This window comes from Theobroma umbraticum, unplaced genomic scaffold, assembly GCF_002168275.2.
Source record: "Theobroma umbraticum cultivar Fairchild unplaced genomic scaffold, ASM216827v3 scaffold_67.0, whole genome shotgun sequence".
In the NCBI taxonomy this organism is placed as follows: domain Eukaryota; kingdom Viridiplantae; phylum Streptophyta; class Magnoliopsida; order Malvales; family Malvaceae; genus Theobroma; species Theobroma umbraticum.
In genome coordinates, this window is record NW_018397262.1 from 6024632 (window position 1) to 6044676 (window position 20045).

A 20045-nucleotide genomic window follows, 5' to 3' on the forward strand; every position below is an offset into this window, starting at 1 on the left:
ATTCATCAAAGCTACTCCCCTTTTTATTTTGCATGTTCTATTTCCTTCCTAGCTTTTACTTTTCCATGAAATCTCAATGTGTTTTCACTTGGCCGATCATTTTGGTGAAATTCAGATTGCCTTGATGTTTGTAATGCCATTCCCTCTTACAAGTCACGTGGGTCATCATAGATTTTCCATGTCTCCACTTGCATAATTTTTCTATTGATCTACAAAATTTCAGGTGCTAGTCTTGAGGAAACATGGCACCCTTCACCTATGCATGTTCCCTTGCGCACTTCATAAACACATGGCTTGACATGCAAAATATTCCCTTTCTGCTCATGAAAACCGTGTAGTCCTTTTGCCAAAGCCATGGCTTCCTTGTTTTACTTGTAGCCTCGTTTGGATCACATGGTTATTTCCTTGGTTCTTCATTGGCCCAACTGTAGATTTTATCCACATTCTATTATTCTTTCTTTACACACGTACAAGAAAAATATCAAATTTACATTCTATTCAAGTGTGATCATAAAATTTAAATATATACTTATTTTTTATATTTTATTTAATAACAACACGTGAATCCCACTAATATTCTATTTCTTTGAAATTTCTCTTACTCTCCCCCCACGTTAGCCAAAATTCTTGAAAATAAGCTTTCGATATTACATTGACTTATTCATCCACCACTAATAAATTAATATTATTTTATTTTAATTTCAATGTCACCTCTTTTGCTCCCACATATCTTCTCACATTACTAACATCCAAAATTCATCCTAATTGGTTAAAATATTTTCATTAAATTAACATCCGAGGGTAAGATGTTACAATAATAAGCCTTTATTTATTATCTAGTTAATTCTAAACCTTCCAACTAAATGAGCCTTGAAAATAAAAATTATAATTTAGTAATATGTAATTAAAAATATATTTTGTATTCGAGCATTTGATGCATTAGTTGGCATATAATTTTCTGTCTAGGGTTTAAATCCCCCTTTCCCGATAAAAAAAACTAAAAATATATTTTGCTTTTAATGCTCATAAAATGACTTTGATGGTAATGACCTACCTATGGCATTAAACGCAAAATAATATACTCTCTAATTTCTTCAACCTGCTTGAATAGAGATAAACTAAATAATGTATTGCCTAACTAAAAAGTTGGTTGATTGTAGCCTTTGATGGTTAATTAATTACTAGTATTTCATAGGCCATGAACACACTGCTACTTTTACATGGTTAATTTGCAGATAAGTTTTAACAGAAGCATAATATAGAAGAAAAACATTAGTTGTGCAAGTTAAGTTTAGGGAAGTAGGAAACCAGAATTTGAAGGTAACCAACAAGAAGAAGCCATGAACACTTCTAACACTCAGCCATCTTCACTTACGCTGTTCATCTCTTTCTTTCGTTTTAGGTTTTTCCTTTTTTTTTCTTCTTTTCATATACATGCACATAGTAACTCTCCTTGTGGTTTTGATGGGGCTTATCTAGATTGATAACAATGGAGCAGGAGATGGACATCGAAGCTCAAAGTAAGGCTGAAGATCACTTGGAAGCCACTGCCATCTTTGAGAATACAAATCAAACTGTTATATTAGAGGTATGGGTTTTGTAGTAGTGTTTGTGTTAAGTAAATTGGATGATATTGAGCTTTTTACATGCATAGTTTTGATGGTTCTTCAGTGTCTTCTTGCCAAGCTATGGAGAAAAAGTGGTTTGCTATACAATTTTGTAAGCATTGTAATGTGCTGTTGCTTTAATTTACAGTTTGTTGATGTTGTCTACACAATCAAGCTTCGAAAACAAGGTAATTTCTTTCGAAAGAATTCGGGGTCAGAAGAGAAAGTGATCTTAAATGGGATCACCGGAACGGTTCACCCTGGGGAGATGTTAGCCATGCTAGGTCCATCAGGCAGTGGCAAAACGACTCTATTGACTGCATTAGGAGGCCACTTGGGAGGGCGGCTCAATGGAACCGTAACTTACAATGGCAAGCCTTTCTCAAATGCAACGAAGCGAAATACCGGTTTTGTTACTCAAGATGATGTTCTCTACCCTCACTTGACAGAGTCCGAAACCCTTGTATTCACTGCCCTTCTTCGGTTACCTAATAGTTTTAGTAAAGAAGAGAAGATCATGCATGCTGAAACTGTGATCACTCAACTAGGGCTAACTAAGTGCAAACACAGCATCATTGGAGGTCCATTTCTGAGAGGAGTTTCGGGAGGGGAGAGGAAAAGGGTTAGTATAGGGCAAGAGATGCTTATAAACCCGAGCTTGTTGTTCTTGGATGAGCCTACATCGGGTCTGGATTCGACTACAGCTCAAAGGATTGTGTCAACATTGTTGGAGCTTGCCAAAGGTGGAAGAACAGCTGTGCTGACGATACATCAGCCATCGAGTAGGCTGTTTTACTTGTTTCATAAGGCTTTGCTACTATCAGAAGGAAACCCTTTGTATTTTGGACAAGGATCGGCTGCCATGGATTATTTTTCCAGCATCAGATATGCCCCATCAGTTGGCATGAACCCTTCAGATTTCCTCCTGGATCTTGCAAATGGTATGTGTTAATCACAATTATTGCACATTGATCTCATTTACCAAGTGTTTAAGCCCATGTGTTTACTCCACTTCTTCAGTTTTTATGAAGTATTTGTGCTTGACATATATTCGACCGACATGGATAGCAAGGTTCGATTCTTCAAATATAAGAAAAAATTCTTTTAGAAAAAATGAAGGTACTTTATCTTACATTTAGTCGTATCTGACACTCACCCTGAGTCCGAAAAATATAGATTTGAGCTAATGTCTGTGTAGGGAAATTTTGCATACATCTTTGGTAAATCCTGTAAAAATTGCATTGCAATTTAATGGACTTTAGTACCGAGATGGTGTGTGGTATAGATAATGATAATAAATTTTAAGGCTTTCATTGAGTCAATCGCTCTATTTAATGGAATGGCTTGGGACTTGGGCTTGGGAGCATTTCTTAATGGGGAAACATGTAGAAAACATAGTTTCCAATGCAGGGTTTAAAGTCTGAGGAATTCATCCAGGTGAAAAACAATCCTGGAATTCCTGGGAAACCTAATGAATGCATTGGGAATGATTCCCAACAGAAGAAAAAATGGAAGCATTAAAATTTCTCTGTATTCATTTATGTTTCTGTTTCGTTTCCTTATTAAAGTCTCTCTTAACTGTCTAACACTTCAACCAATATCTTTGCAGAGTCTTAAATATAACAGGTCTGCTTTTATTCTTTTAAAATGCCACCGATATGTTCATTAATTCATATATGAGATTATTTTCTAGGTTCAAGTTTCCCTGCATGGTTTCTAACTCTGCCTTCCATTAATATTGACTCTGCTACGTTTTCTGATATATCATCACAACAGCTTTTCTGATCTAATCCCTATGCCTGTTTATGTTAGTCACCTATCTGATTTAATATTCACTCAGTCCTAAGTTGCTCCAGTCCGTCCAAGATTTTGTATCTGTGAAACTAATACATCTATTCATACAGAGTAAATCATCATAAATAGGAAATGATAGAATGATGATACATAGAAATAACATCCCAAATAATGAGTCAAATTGGTAGAAACATCATCTCCTTTAATTAGATTGATATTGTTACACGATATATGAACATAATTTTGTTAAATTACAAATATATATGGCCACTGCTTTCATTCTGCAGAAGGAAAGAAAATGTAGAATGTAGCAGTGGATGTGACTGTGGCATTGCAGTTACTCAAATATATACAAGCAGCCAAGCACTCAAATTCTTTATGTTAAATTTCTATGCATGAACGTTACCAACTCAATAAGGTTATTAATTTAAGCACAGATCAGAAAATCGAATCCTGTTATGCTGCTTTTGCAATATACAATGTAGGAGTTTCATCGAATGAATCACAAGAGGAACAAACCGTGGTGAAGAAGCATTAATTTCTGCCTACAAGAGCAACATTGCTGCGAAATTAAAGGATGAGCTTCAAGAAGTCAGGCATCACCCTCCTGATCAAATGGAAAACAAGAAGTTTGTAAGGTGGGCTACAACTTGGCGGCAACAGTTCACTCTATTGCTACAAAGAGGAGTAAAGGAAAGGAAGCATGAGTCATTCTCTGGCCTCAACATAGCTCAGGTCCTGGTGGTAGCTGTCCTTGTAGGATTAATGTGGTGGCAATCTGATATTGTGCACTTGCAAGACGAGGTAAATTAACATCTTCCAAGCACTTTCATTCCATTAAATTCAGCTTGCTTTTCTTTAAATGATTGTGCAAACTACACAATTCACATTGAAATTAGAAACTTGTTAACAGGAATGGACTGACAGTAATTAGCTTTTAGCTCAACATCAGCTTTGGATGGTTTTAATTTTTGGTATGACATATGATATAGAATGATTAATTTGGAAACATGCAGATTGGACTCCTCTTCTTTTCTTCAAGATTTTGGGGCTGCTACCCTCTATTTCAAGCAATTTTCAACTCCCCTCAGGAACGTATGATGCTCGAAAAAGAATGGTCTTCAGGCATGTACAGGCTTTCCTCATACTTCATGTCAAGAACCATTGCTGATCTCCCCGTGGAACTTATACTTCCCACTGCTTTTGTTACAATAACATATTGGATGGCAGGACTTAAACCCACAGCAAGAAATTTCCTGCACACCTTATTTGCCCTTCTTTTTGGTGTCCTTGTCTCTCAAAGCCTAGGGCCAGCCCTTGGTGCCTTCGTAATGGACCTTAAATCAGCAACTATACTTGGCTCAGTGGTCATGCTTACTTTCTTACTTGCTGGTGGGTTCTATAATCAACATGTCTCTCCTTTCATATCATGGATCAAATACATTTCTATTAGCCATCACACATACAAACTCGTCTTGGGGTCTCAATACAAGCCAAATGAAACTTACCCTTGTGATGATCCTGGAAAAGTTTGCTTGGTTGGAGATTTTCCAACGATAAAAAATATAGGCCTCGATGGCCAACTTCTCTCTGCTGTTGCCCTAGCCATAATGCTTGTGGTATACCGGATGCTTGCTTATTTGGCCCTCATGAAAATTGGGGTGACCAAAAAATTAAAGGAGTAGCTTAACATATTACATTATGCACCAAGTATATGAATCAAATTAGCGATACCATTTCCTTCATTTTTGTTTTTCATTTTATTGGCTTGTATACTGTACGGATGACAAGTAAAACTAGAGTAAAATTTTATACCATTCGATTGTTTTGACAACTTAAAGAATTTCAATTATGTGCTCTATGCTTATTCTATCCCAATTAAATTACTTGATCCCCACATCTAGTTTTGGTGGTTAAGGCCTAAACTATGTTGCCATTGTATCAACCTAACTCCTTGAACCTCAAACTGATAATAGGCAATGTCATTTATGGCCCAATAAATTGATCCCTCATGCCAAGAGCTTGCTCTAGTAGGGCCATAGTTGGATTGGACACCATAATCTTTTTGTATATGGTGGAGATCATTCCAGCTCTAGCTGAATTGGCTGTTTCCCATGACATCCACAAAACTTGAATCTCTTAGCTCACAATTCTCCAATTGTTGGCCACCAGGTGAACAAATTTGGCAAATACCTTAGCTAAACCCTGAAACAACGCCGTGTTATTGTGTCTTGATTGTGGCAGTACAGGCAGGCTTGAGTCATTGCTTGTCTCTTTTAAATTTTTGTTGTGCCATATGTTTTGGCCACAAGTATATGAGATTACAGAAGGGACAGCATCGACAGGGTTTTGTATGGAATTTTGGTTGATGGTTCTCTCAAATTGGTGTGTTTTTGGGTCAAACTCACGCATCATAATCCTAATTGCTGTAAGTTGGTTGTCAATCGGCATGTCAGAAGATTTAGCTTGAATCATGTCTACATTGACTCCCTATCCTTATTCTCAAATTTCATTCTTATCAAAAACAAATTCCAAAACTTCTGGCCAGTTCTGCCTAGTTGCATATTGGTGACATACTTGATCACATTGTTTCCCCCATGCTTCCAATTTTTCCAATTTCTTATCAGAGTCTTAGCTAGCTGATGTGGAATAAATGTGATATCTTTCTACAGTCAACCCAGAAACTGATCAGAAATGACTCAATGAAGAACATTGACTATTAAAATATTGATTTTTAGATTGGGCAAAGATTTCTGTAAACCAATATATTAAAAACTTTATGCTTATTGGGCAGCTGCCTAACCTCCCATAAATGGGACATCAAGAAAGGTGTGAAACACAATAAAATACATCATCACACCATTGAAAAACCGACAACTAAACCATGGTGTAATGTGTTCTCAGCTGCCATCTTTTTTCTGGCTTAGGCAGGCTTCAAGGCTTGAAGCTAGCTAGCATTCTTATTTATGATTTATGGATACTCAGTTGAATTTTCAGTCTGAGTATCTTGGAACAATTTTGGGATTTGTCAAAAGCTTGCCTTCAGAAAGAGAAAAAAGATGAAAGAAAATTGGCTACAGATTGTGACTGGAATCAGAGTTTGTCTGATATATACTGATATCATCTCCTGCTGTCAGCAATTTATCAAGTGTGGAAGGTTCATGGAAGAAACCTCCAAAGGGGACATGTACAAGACATGTGGGAGCCCAAACATTATAGTTTTCTTGACTGAATTTTACTCAGGATTTTTTAATCCCATAGTTGATTGGTTTTGGGCTTGTAGGCGGCTAGACCTGTCTCTCTTGTGTCTAGGCTTTTAGCCAAATTTTATAGTGCAATTTCCATAGACACTTATAGAAAAAGGTAGAAATTTTATTTACTTACGTGGGAAATCACTATGTTTTGTTGGTCAATCTGAATATTTAAATAAAATATTAACACATCACGCTCTCATATTTTCTTTCACTTAAATCGAAAGAAAATTAGATTTTTTTTTTAATTTTTCAACTTGTAAGATAAGCATAGGAGTGGGATTTTTCTCATTTATATATTGCTCATTAAAGATTATGAAATAAAGTAAGTTAAAAAATATATTAGTATAGTTGACTATGTATCATACACATTTAGCATATGCACACTAAGATTGGTGTACTTGTTAATGTTCCCAGTAGCTTCACATGGCCTTATAATTAAACCCAAAATTCAATCAATCATGATAAAGGTTTCAAAACTTACTAGGTTCTCTGGTCTTGGGCAGACAATTGAAGTCTAAGATTATGGCTTGAAAGCACTTGTTGCAGGCTCATGCAGCTGACATTTAGGCCAAGTGAAGTCAAAATGTTAGAGATGCAGATTCATATGAAACACAAACAGCCTTTTTTTAATAAAAAATAATATTTTTCATATTACTATATTACCTTGTATTTGACTTAGAAACACTAAATAATTATTATTTTTTTGCCCAAAATTCATGAATTTTCCGAAACAAGATAATTTCAATTCGGTTAATTGAGTTAGACCATAAGAGATAATCTTATAACAATTCTATTTTAATCCAATAATTTTTTCTGATTCAATTTTCGGAAAAGTTCTATTTATTTCATTTTTTTCGTGTTTTTATTATCGATATGTTTAGAATCGAAATCAAAAATTTTTTTTTTCAAGCTCCCTAATCTAAAATGAATAAGTTCAAACCACATCAGCATTTAGAATATTAGCAAGAAAAAATCACATATGGGCTGCTTTGCTGTTTAAAATCAGTGGACAGGTTGTCAGTAGTGGACTTAAAACATTGAAAACTGAAGGAAAAAAGCATTGAAAAATCCTGTCTAATGCATTTTTCACATGCAGAAAATCCGTTGTATTTTTACTTTTCTTTATTCAAGCTGACAATTAAATTCAACAAGTCAACAATTGCATTTGTAGGCTATATTGTTCTTAGTCATTGATTTTCTCTATATAATTTTCTTCATTCAAATTGTTTTTTTGTCAAAGCAAGCTACAACTATTTCTTCTTATCCCTACTTTTCCAAACTAAGAAATAAAAAATGACAGAAAACCCACTTCTAATTTTTCTAAACTGAGTTGAATATGTAACTATGACGGCCATGACTGGACCCAAATTAGTAAACTGTTCATATAGTTTCGAAGGAGTAGTTAGTCACACACTTGGACTCTTACTAAATTAGGGTTTTAAGCTAGTAGCTATCAAATTTTCTTATTATTGATTTGGATTTTGATTTTGAGATCGAATACCAAAAAAAAATTAATAAAATTTGCACGGGTGGATTGGCTCGACGTATATAATATCTTCTACATCACATGTTAAAAAGATTCAAATGAAACGAATATGTCATATTATTAATATTAAGACGTAATGTCATGGTTTCATGTATATAGGAAAATCTTTACTTATAAGCTCAAGATTTTTTTTATAATCTTTTTATTGATGTGGAATCCGTAACATTAAACTTCACTTAATTATGCAATACCCTCGTTCTTTCACTCATAAAGAAGAGGAAACCATTTTGATCTTGCATCTACCTCAATCTTAATATTTCGCATGAAAGATCCCACGTTAGTGAAAAATTGATTAACTGTTAATGTCTTTACTTTTATGTTCAAGAGTTATCCCGTCTTGTATTAAAACTTAATATACCGCTTCCAACATGTCAAAATCATGAAAATTAAAAGAAAAAAAAAAGTAGCTCATTGTTGTTTTCTAAATTCACTAATCAAAGTACCATTCGTTAAACTCTGTTTGGCTAAGAGCAAAGAAAGAAACCCTTTTTTTCTTTCTTTCTTTCTTTCAATTTACAGCTCAAAAAACAAAACAAAGGGATGAAAGCCCCCATGTCCTGCCAAACCCCAAAAAGAGACTTTCTTTCCTTGTCATCAAGAATTATACACACACAGAAGGGACTTGAATTCAAAAGCAGCCCTTTTGATTTTTAATTTTGTGCCTTTTAAGAAAGACATCTATCATTCTACGTGTGTAGAGAAGAATTGAAGAAAGAAAACCCAATTTTGATGGTAGGTGCCCAAGAATCTCCAAACTCCATGTCCATGACAGCTGCAATCTTTTACCAAAGAATATTAATCCAATTCTCATACTCACAAACACAATATTTATCTGCACGTGGCATAAAACAAGTCCAAACCCTTTTTTATGTTGAAATTTGCCCCATAATCCTATTAAATTCAAAATAAATTTTATGTAAAATACACTAATATTTAGTGGCGGAGGGAATGGAAGGCTACTAGGAGCCCGATCTTTAAAAATTCTAAAATTTCATAATATACTCTTAATTTTTTAAAAATTTTATCGTTTTGTTTTTATAATAATTTTTTTATTTGATAAGATGTTTTATAATAATTAATCAATAATTAATTTTAATAGATTTAGAAACTACAATAAAACTTATTACAATCTTAACTTCGTTGTTTCAAAACCTCACGATCGGCTCATTTTTTGTCCAATTCTTTCCAAATATGAAATTTTGACTTTAACACTACTAATATGCTGATATCGAAATACGTCAATAATAAAATTTTTAAACTAAATAACATAACTTTATCATTTGACAATAAACAATTTGGATTTGGAATTGTAGTGGCTTTGTCAAAATCCATTGCTCTCATTAAAACCACATGTCACTTGTTATGTGTATGTGAGCTAAACCCCACCTTACGTGCCCCTTTGACCCACCAAACACTTCAAAATTCTATGCCATATCTCTTTCCTCACTTTTTTTTTTCTTATCTTAAGCTGGAAGCCTTCCACGTATACAAAATTTTAATAGAGACAAGGAAAAAAAGAACAAAAAGGAAAGAGAACTCGATTTTGAATATTGGTGGCAATTCGAGTTCACAAGTTGTGTCTTTATCAATAATTATGTCAATTTTAAACTTTTATTATTTGATTGTATAAATTTTGAGTTAGATGAATCAAAGTCGTAATGAAAGCGAATCTTTATAGGATAATTGTTACTGTACTTATGAACTCGAACATAAGTGGTCTATCTATGACCAAGATAAAGTTGTAATGAAATTAAATGGAGTTTTGAATTGATTGATGTTGAAGTTGACTCGAACCTACGTGATTTATCTATGATCAAGATAAAATTAAATAAAGATTTAAATTGACTGTTATTGAACAATCAACGAACAAATTTAGTGATTAGAAATGGAATGCCAAATGATCTCATTCGTATTTCATCAATTTGGATATAAAATTTAAAAAATTAATTAATTTTATAAATTATAAGTATCTGATTCATTAATAGAAAAAAAAAAGAATTAAGTTGTTTTTTTCAAAAACTATTAAAAAAACCTTTGCCCTACATTAGAATAACAAATAATTTTTTTTTGAATGATCCAAACCCCATGTAATGCATTAAAACTTGTAAGCTAATCCATAGAAGTTCTTGAGTGAAAGAAACACCTAATCCAACCAAACCATACATGAAAACGAGAAAACCCCTAAACGAAAAGAAATCCAGTAAACGTGTCAGTCAATAAGACCATCCACCTCTTGTTCTTTCCTCTTCTTTTCCCCCTCAATCATTCCCAATTCCAGCCTAACTATCACGCACGTGTGCGCACGTGTCCAACATCAGCCGACGTCGCCCCTTCCGTTACAAATAGTGTGAAAAACGTTAAACTTCTCGGTAACAAAGAGAGAGAGGTCCCAAACGCCCTTTGTTTTTTGTTACTTTTTTTTTTGGTGGGGTTCATGGAAATTTCTTGGTACCACCTATTGGGTATATGCGGGTTCTAGAAAAAACGCGTGCAAAATCGACACGTGTCTAAAATTGATGACTCACTTTTTTAATTTTTAGTGACGGTTCATGCACCCTCTTGGTCGGATAAGGTCGGCCGCATGATGTAAAGCACGTGTCATTCTTTTAACGGTGATAAACATTGAGGTGGGTCCTTTTAGCTAACAGTAAGACAAGGACGACCGTACTTATCTCTCCCTCTCTCTCTCTCTTTAACACTGTCTATCCGTTCCGCCCACTTTCTATTTAAATACCTCCCATTTCCTTCAACTCATAAAAAAAAAAAAAGGGAAAAGAAGAATAAAATCTTTATACTATTCCATCTTCTCCCTTGGCTAGCTCTTAGCTGTCTTATTGAATTGGAAGAATTGATCATGGGGGTGCCAGAGACAGACCCATTGGCTCAATTGAGCTTGCCACCAGGGTTTCGGTTCTACCCAACTGATGAAGAGCTTCTGGTTCAGTATCTGTGCAGGAAAGTTGCTGGGCATCATTTTTCTCTACAAATCATTGGAGAAATCGATTTGTACAAGTTTGATCCTTGGGTTTTACCAAGTGAGTTCATCGATTCCAACAAAAGGGTCGACTTTTTTGCTTTTGTTTTTCTGTGTTTAAAGATTGTATTTGCTGATCAATCTCAATTGCTTGATATAGGCAAGGCCATATTTGGTGAGAAAGAATGGTACTTTTTCAGTCCTAGAGACAGGAAGTATCCCAACGGATCACGACCCAATAGAGTCGCTGGATCAGGGTACTGGAAGGCCACCGGGACTGACAAAGTTATCACAACCGAAGGTCGTAAAGTTGGTATCAAGAAAGCTCTGGTTTTTTACATTGGGAAAGCACCCAAAGGGACTAAAACGAATTGGATTATGCATGAGTATAGACTCATTGAAGCTTCCCGTAGAAATGGAAGCACCAAGGTAAGATACTTGTTTCTCTTCCCTCAGCGAACTTTTAGAACTACTAGTTTGTCTGAATTTAGTATTGAGAATTCTTGTTTGATTGGTTTGTTTTATATATTCGTTGCAGTTGGATGAATGGGTTTTATGTCGAATATACAAGAAGAATTCGAGTGCTCAAAAACCATTACCGAACGTTTCAAGCAAAGAGCATAGCAACAATGGCTCTTCTTCTTCTTCTTCTTCCCAACTCGATGACATGCTCGAGTCATTTCCCGAGTTAGACGGTCGTTTCTTTGCTTTGCCACGTATGAACTCGTTGAAAACGCTTCAAAACGATGAGAAAACGGGGTTCCACAATCTGGGTAGTGGGAATTTAGATTGGGCGAGTCTTGCAGGGCTTAACTCGGTGCCCGAGTTGGTACCCAGCGGCCAACCCAGACTCAGAGTCAGGGGATCCCCAGTTATGGGAATAATGACGTCTATGTCCAACAATGCAGCCTACACTATGCCAGATGGACACATCAACAAATAAGATTGGTAACTCGGCGGACGAAGAGGTACAAAGCGGACTCAGAACCCAGCGAGCTGATAACTCGGGGTTTTTTCAGCATAACTCGAGTGTCTTGACTCAGAACTTCTCTAACCCGATTGATCCGTATGGGTTCCGGTACCCGACTCATCCGCTTGGCTTTGGGTTTAGACAATAAGGCAGCACCAAAAAAAAAAAAATGGAAAAGGGCAGAGAAATAGCTAGGGACAGGAGAGGAATTTCAGAAATTTGTGTAAATATTTGGAATTCTTTTGGGCCAACCTTAAAGAAAGAGAAGATTGGGGAGGTTTCTGGAGTTGTGGAAATAGCAAAAATTAAAAATGGGCAAAATTAGATATTTTGCTCTTATTTTTTCTTCTTTTCAGGCAGCTAGCTTAGATGGTAGATATCCATTGTACACAATTCAAAATCTTTTGCTCAAGTTATTTTCCAAAATTTAATTTAGCAAGTGATTTTCTAGCACAATGTTCATAAGGTATAATCTCGGTACCATATTGTCGGTATCGAAAAAAATTTAATAAACATCGTCGGCATCTTCGTAATCTATTCCGCCTTTTCATTGCATTGATATTATTTATCGACTCCTTTTAAAAGGCTTTTCATTAAACACAAAACATAGTAGCTAACATCATTATTACATTGATTAATAATAGAGAGCGGCTTATTACTCTTTGTTTATATGATTCACGACATAAATATGAAATAAATTCATGTGCCCAGAGATTAAAATAAATTAGGGTTTATATGATTCACAATCAACAGTAGCAAATCAAATCCCAAATTGTATGTCTGTCATAGGGTAGAGTTTTATTAAAGTATATAGGCAAATCAGCTAGCTTCATTTAATATGCATTCAAGTTGGCCTCTTCCCCAATTATGAGGGCTATCAATCCAAAGCCCCATTTTCCCAAGATTTTAAACATGGTTGAATTCTGAGCCACACTCACATGGCAAGCCAACAGAAAGTTAATGTGAATACAGTTTTGACCAACCCAAGCAACAACCCATTTAATAATGCAACTTTTACTTTTTGCGGTAATTTTTTTTACATAATTTTTTAAAAAAATTTAAATGAATTTTATTATTTTATTAAATTCAATCAAATTTTTATACATTTAACTTTGATTAAATAAATTTTTATAATTAATTATTAATTAATGAATAATTCATAATTTCTTTTAAATATTATGTCTTTTTTTAAAGCAAAACCAACTCTTGCTGCCTTAGTGTTTGATGAGTTATTTTTAGTAACTCTGTGCAATTACACATACTGTATATAAATTTAATTCAACTTTATATTAGTTAATTCATTTTACAATATTTTTTTCATAAATAATTTTTAATATATATATATGAAAGTTATTTGATTGTAATTGAAATTTTCATTTTAAATTGTAACCTTATGGACAAATATCTCATTGATTCATTCAACACCAAGCAATCTTAAAGCAATAAAGAGAAAATGAAATATGTGAAATTCAGAGAATATAAAAGTAACCTTGTTAAATAAAAGGCACCGAGCATTTGATTCTTTATTATTTTTATATTTACAAAATAAAATTTGAATCTCTTTTTTTCAATTAAAAGATAAAACCCCTTGCTAAAGGCAAAAGGGGAGCAGCACACAAACTCTGAAAATCACCAAAACAAAAGGGGGCCGAACTCCAAACTCCATAGACGACAAAGGAAAGTGAGGACAAGAGAATGGAAGAGACAGAGGAAGAAGGGGATTCTTCATACTTATCCATCGTTAAACGAATGGCTGTGAAGCCATCCATGTGTCGAACAAACATAGGTTGGGACAAGTGAAGTGATAAGTACTAGGTTGAGAGCAATCAGACAAAACTTTTGGGATCATTCCAGGATGCTCCCCAACCCCATCATGGCTGCATAACTGTTCAAGATATGTATTGACCCTTTGTTGTTGTTCTTACCACTTCAAATTTCTTTCTCACATCCTCTTACTTGCACGTACATTTGGTCAATATGGCTGCAAGATTATACCTTTGTCTTCCTTTTTACAAAGGTTGGGAAATTAACGATCTAATTGGTACAAGTTCTTCTGTTGTACTCAATCATGGAGTCGAAAAAGTTAAGGGTGTTACAAGTGTCTAATTTTCCATTTACATTATTTAAGGTTCATGTTATCAGGTACTTTTAAGAATGTTTATCAAGTATTTTTTTTTAACTTTTAGTTATATTTATTTATTTATAATTAATAATTAATTAATTATTATTTATCAAAATATTACTTGTTATTTGATACTATGTGATGTTGATATGATGTTAATGTAATGTTATTGTGAATAATAAAAATATCACATGTTCATGTATCATATAATATCATTATCTATTAGGACATATTAATATCATATGTTATAGAATGATAATAAAATTTTAACTTTCAACAATTAGTCAACTATTTATCATAAATACTTATTTAATTCAAAAGTAAAAATATAAACCCTTAATTGAATGTCATAAGAAAAATAAAATTTTATTTAATTTTTTTTGAATAATTTAGAGATTTTTTAAGATACTATGTCAAATTTTAATAAATCCAAAACGTTGTCGTAGCTTTAAAACACATAAAATTTGATAAATTATAATAAATTAATTAAATTCTTTTAAGTTTTAATACAATTGAAATCTTCCTAAGCTAGGGATAGTAGATTTGAATTTTCTAATATAGAATTAATATAATATTAGGTAGATGGAAGTGTATCCAAGTTTCTAAACCTTTTCCCAATCGGTTTATGTATGAACACATCACAAAAGGGACAGGGGCATAAAGTCAAATTCAAATATTATGGAATTAATTACAACTTAAAATGGGAAATTGGCTTTGCCAACAAATTCATGTAATGGGGACTTTATAAGGTCAAATTCAAAGAGTTGTACGGCAATTAGACCTTCTTTTTGCCCTTTGATTATTTCCGCCAAGCAACTTCATAGTTGGCTTCGTAGACCATTTGAGATTTGCAAGCAACCAATAAAAATAAATAAAAATAGAAATCTTTTTTTTTTTTGGTAAAGTGACGTTTGGCACGGGGATGATTCTCTTAAAATCAAAAATAATTTATTCACCATGATTAGATCATCGTAATAATATTACGTGGTAACGATCTTAGATCATCGAAAGTGTGTTGGATCATTAGTTTGTGAAGTAATTAAAATCATATCCAAAAAAGTTAAAACATTTTATCATCAAAAGAAAGTGAACTCCAAAATTATTTTACAACAAATACGATTTAATAATGGTGTGCATGAAAACGTGCCTTTTATCTCCAAGAATTTAGTCTTTATAAGCAATTAGAAAGCAATTTCGTGATATTGACCTTTACCTTATAATTTCCTATACAACAATGAATTCTTATTTTATAAATTAATCACTTAGTAAAAACACATTTTAAATAATCTTATTGTCAATAATAAATTTATTTTGGTTATTTTATACTTGATAATCTTTCTTGTCTATATATTATATTAAACATGGTAATCTAAAATTACCAGTAATCAAATCACCTTAATGATCTCATCATGTGGTGATTAGTTCACCACATGTAATCTAAAATATTGATACAAACTCCTAACTTCAAGGATTTATTATCACTTTTCGTGCAAGAAAAATTAAAACAAAATAAAAAGAAAAAAAAAACAGAGAGAAAGTCAAAGAAAACCCCCACTAATACTTTTGAAAAATGCAACTACAAAAGAGATAACCACTCAGTGAGTAATGCTCACCCTTTTCGTAATGTACATGCAAATCAATCATTCGAGGAAATTAAATGGAATTGGAGTACTACTAAGATAGCATTCTTAGACTTTATTTAATTCACAATTAACATTTCTCTTAATGATTCGAGACTAAATATCATTTGATCTACTAACTTTTCGGATTTAAAATCATATATTCCTTAAAATTTTGAGTTCAAGTTGCTAATAATAATTAACTTAAAATTTTATATAAATATTGAAAATCATGTTCAATGATGGATGTAAAATTTTACATAAAAAATAGTTAAAAGGTATTAAAAAAGGTAATCATATTATTTATAGACATCAAATTTTATACATAAAATAATAAAACAATTTAAAAATTGACGAGTGGCGCCCGTCACCTCTCGTCATCACATTCTCTTTGTCAATAACCACATTTATATCTTATAAAAGATAAAATATCACATTTCTACTCAAATTCCTCTCTATCTTTAAAGCTTGAACTGGTGTGCGAGTGACTTTTCTTTCTTTTTCTTTGATTATCTAAAATTTATGGCGTGGTCCATATTGGGATTAAGGGGATTTCGTTTTCCCTTTGCCCTCTAAATAAGGTGGGGGTGGCACTTTATTTAAAAAAGTTGTCTTAATATCTTTGACTTTCAACCAAGCAAACAAGAAATAGTGAAATACCATTTCATTGTACATCAATCACTTTTTATGTGAACCACTTCTTTTCAACAAGATTACATTTTTTCTTCGACGAGTGGGGGGGAATTAATTGGAATTTTGAGCATAGCTTTTGAAGAAATAGGGATTAATGGTTCCTTTCTCCCCTTCATTCCCCCCTCCTCTTGAATGGAAAATTAAGAAAGAAGGAGAAGAAGATAGAACCATATAGGGTTTTCAATCACTTTCAATATACATTATGTGAAATGAACAAATTATGTTAGGCGTGACCAATGCTTACATTCATTCACGTGAACAACAACAATTGAGACTGGAAAAGGCATTTAAAATACGGAAGATAAAGACATTTCCCGTGGCATATCTTATCTCATCTTCAGATTCAATCTCTCCAACCACATTCTCATGTTCTTCATGTGAATCAAGATATCTTGGTCTGTTGATAAATCGAAATATCTATAATCTTCTAAAACCAAATTTTGATATATTAAAGATTAGTGTTATATTCGAACCGTATTTTTTGAATTAAAAATGGACCAATTAAGCACAAAGTCACGATTTCAAACACTTCATCGTTTCTTTTAATTATTAATACGGACAGTTCTTAATCACAATTATTTGTTCATGAACTATAATTTATATTTCCCGAAACTCTTTAGGTCTCAAAATCAATTGTTTTGGTACCGTTCGATGACTATTACCGATTTTTAAGTTTAATTTTTCATATTTTCACATTGATATTGGAATTTTCTTTGGCTTTTTGACCAAAGGGTAAAAGGGCGATGAGTTGTATCTTCACTCACATATGCACTTGCGTCACAAAAAAGAAATCAAACAGTTGTGCCGACAAATGAAAGGGAATTAAAGAGCATCTCTCATTTCTCAAGCTTTCCAGCTGCATTTTGTGCTAAAGATTGTTGACTTCAAATTTTCTTGTGTGTTTTTGTATGGTCGACTTTTTTTTGATGTGGCTACCTCATTTTAATGAGAAAGTTTCATGATTATCGGATTTCTCACGTGCATTTCATTCGTCCATTTCTTCGGGTCAATTTTTGTTTAATAAATTTTTAGATCTTATTAAATATAAATATATATATATTGTATATTTGTACATAAACACATTCCCATGCGCACATATAAATATATTTTTCATAATTAAGTTTGTAAAACGATGAATTTTAAACTCGGGATCTCATTTAAAGTGGCGAGGGCATGCTACCATTAAAATTATTATGAATTAAAAGTGCCAATAAGGATTTGAAAATAAGAGTAATTAAGATTATATATAGATTGATATTGGGGATGTTATACGCAAATTTCACATTAAATATTTCTATTATTAAATATTTAATTTTCTTGGAAATGATCTTCTAAACATCATTTCCAAAAGATTATGATATAATCTGGGAATTTGATGACAATATGCATGTATCCCTTAAAACTTTTGGAGGGCTTTGTTTATAGGGTATGATATGGGTTTGGGGCTGTGTCGTGTCTTGTGGGACTGAGTCCAATATTAAGTATAAACCAGAAGCCAACCCAAGCCTAGCCTATTGGAATCTTTTTGATGGGCTTGTGTTGTTTATTCCCAACCTAAATTATCATTTTAAAGCACCATTTCTTTCTCTTTTAAAGATAGTTTCGTCTTGTTTTATAACTTATTTAATTAAGGGTATTACGGGTTGGTGGAAATGAATTTTGTATATGTGACAAACAAAAGATACAATTATATATACATACGTATGCACTTATGTACGTATTTTCAAATAATTGGAACATGAGAAGAATTATTGATTCATTATTTGGTTTACAAAAATTTCAAAATACGAAATTATTTAAATTTAAATCGAAAACTATGTATTTCTACTTCATTTAATCTTAAAACCCATTAAAGGCACATTCATGCATAAAGTAGCAATGGGGGACATGGATAAAAGAGAAAAGATATTGTGTATGTGGCTGCTAGATATATAAGATAAATTACTTTTGAGATTTGTATTTTGTGGTGGCCTATAGTTGCTTGAATTGAAGCCTTGAATGCTTTTAATTTTTGCCAACTGCTTTGATCCGTGACAAGGACCCAAAAGAAATTGTCGTGATTATCAAAAATGGCAAGTGATTTGTATTTGCAAATGTATTTCCAAAGCCAGCTTGAATCCAAGCACAAGAGAAAGCAACGAGTAAATTGCAAAGCTGTGCAACCTTCTTTATCAGGCAGAGCAAAACCTGGCCCCTAGATGCTGCCTTGCTTGCCTTTGTTGAGCTCTATACTTCTTAAGTCACACCCTACACATTTTGTTCCGTAGCTTTCCCATATGAAAATGAAATCCAATTTTTATGAATTGGAAGGGTGAGATGATGTATACCATGACTGTCGGCTCTCTAAGCTGTCACCTTAGAGCCTCTCCAATGGCTAAATCAAATCCGAAAAGTGCTTTCCAAAGAGACTCCATATGAACAGATTAGATCATTTGAATCAGAACAAGGCCTGTCTTTTCTTGGGAAATTAATGTAGTATGTAATGTTACAATTCATATCAAGATAAGAAATTCAGGGTAGACCTTGCCTTGGTAAAGTTTCTACCACATATCTGCTGGAATTGGCAGCCATAAACACAGGTCAAACAAGAAAAGGGACCAAGATGCTGTTATATAAGCTCCTTATAAATGCACCTGATTTCTTTGCAAATTAAGTGCATACGAAAAACTTAAGAAAATGGGCAAATTAAGTGTATTGTATTTATCTAATTCCATGTCCTTTACAGATGGATACAAATTATTTTATTCGTCACACAAGAAAGAGAATTAGTTTTTCCAAAATTTCGGGTTTAATTTGGTTTAACCTTATCTTATCCATACGATTTTATTTGAGGTTCGAATTTCTTTTTCTTCCTTCGATTTTGTCATAACACACAAAATACCAATCAAGCTATATGTAAATAACCTTAAAACCCTAAGAACTCAAAGATTTTTGTTTGAATTTACTCAAAGGTACAAGGTGCAAACTTTTCTTTCCATTTTCTTTGGGTTTTCAGTCAGTTTCATTCTGTATAGTCAATGCTGAATATAGACTTTGATTTGCATGAAATTGAGGTTTGAACTATTAAGCCCCTAATTCCCCCCCTAACCATGCTAATTAAGTAAGAGTTTGCAGGCTTACAGCTTCTGCAGCCAAAGGAACAAAATTGAGAGAAGTTCATCCTCATCAAACCATTGATAAGATCGAATTTCGTCCCCATGATTTGTGGTGTTTAAGATTCAGTCATTCAAATCAACAAAGATCATGCAACAGGACATTATCCAACAAATTTGGATTCACAACGCCTTTTTGACATCTAGTCTAGCGTGTAAGCATCAATTTGCGGCTTTAGGTCCTCGAGAACAACGTGGGGAAATTGAAAACTTCTCTGCCTATATGCTCTTCGCCATTAGAGTCTCCATCGAGAGTATATGCTATCACTGGTTCTATCATGTTTTATCTCTTTGACCTTTTTTTGCGTTCATTG

General features: G+C 33.4%; 2 protein-coding genes across 2 annotated transcripts; both read left to right on the forward strand.

The window, feature by feature from the left end:
* The first annotated feature begins 1486 nt into the window (after positions 1-1486).
* ABCG9 (ABC-2 type transporter family protein) lies at positions 1487-6103 on the forward strand. The gene is given in 5 exon segments (XM_089783984.1): positions 1487-1588; positions 1756-2548; positions 3887-3931; positions 3934-4205; positions 4418-6103. Coding segments are annotated over 5 exon segments (1878 nt in total). The 5' UTR covers positions 1487-1489; the 3' UTR covers positions 5087-6103.
* Positions 6104-10942: 4839 nt separating this feature from the next.
* On the forward strand, positions 10943-12680 carry LOC110419149 (NAC domain-containing protein 72-like). The gene is given in 5 exon segments (XM_021432057.2): positions 10943-11236; positions 11336-11604; positions 11714-12005; positions 12008-12078; positions 12081-12680. Coding segments are annotated over 5 exon segments (1026 nt in total). The 5' UTR covers positions 10943-11055; the 3' UTR covers positions 12294-12680.
* The last annotated feature ends 7365 nt before the right edge of the window (positions 12681-20045 follow it).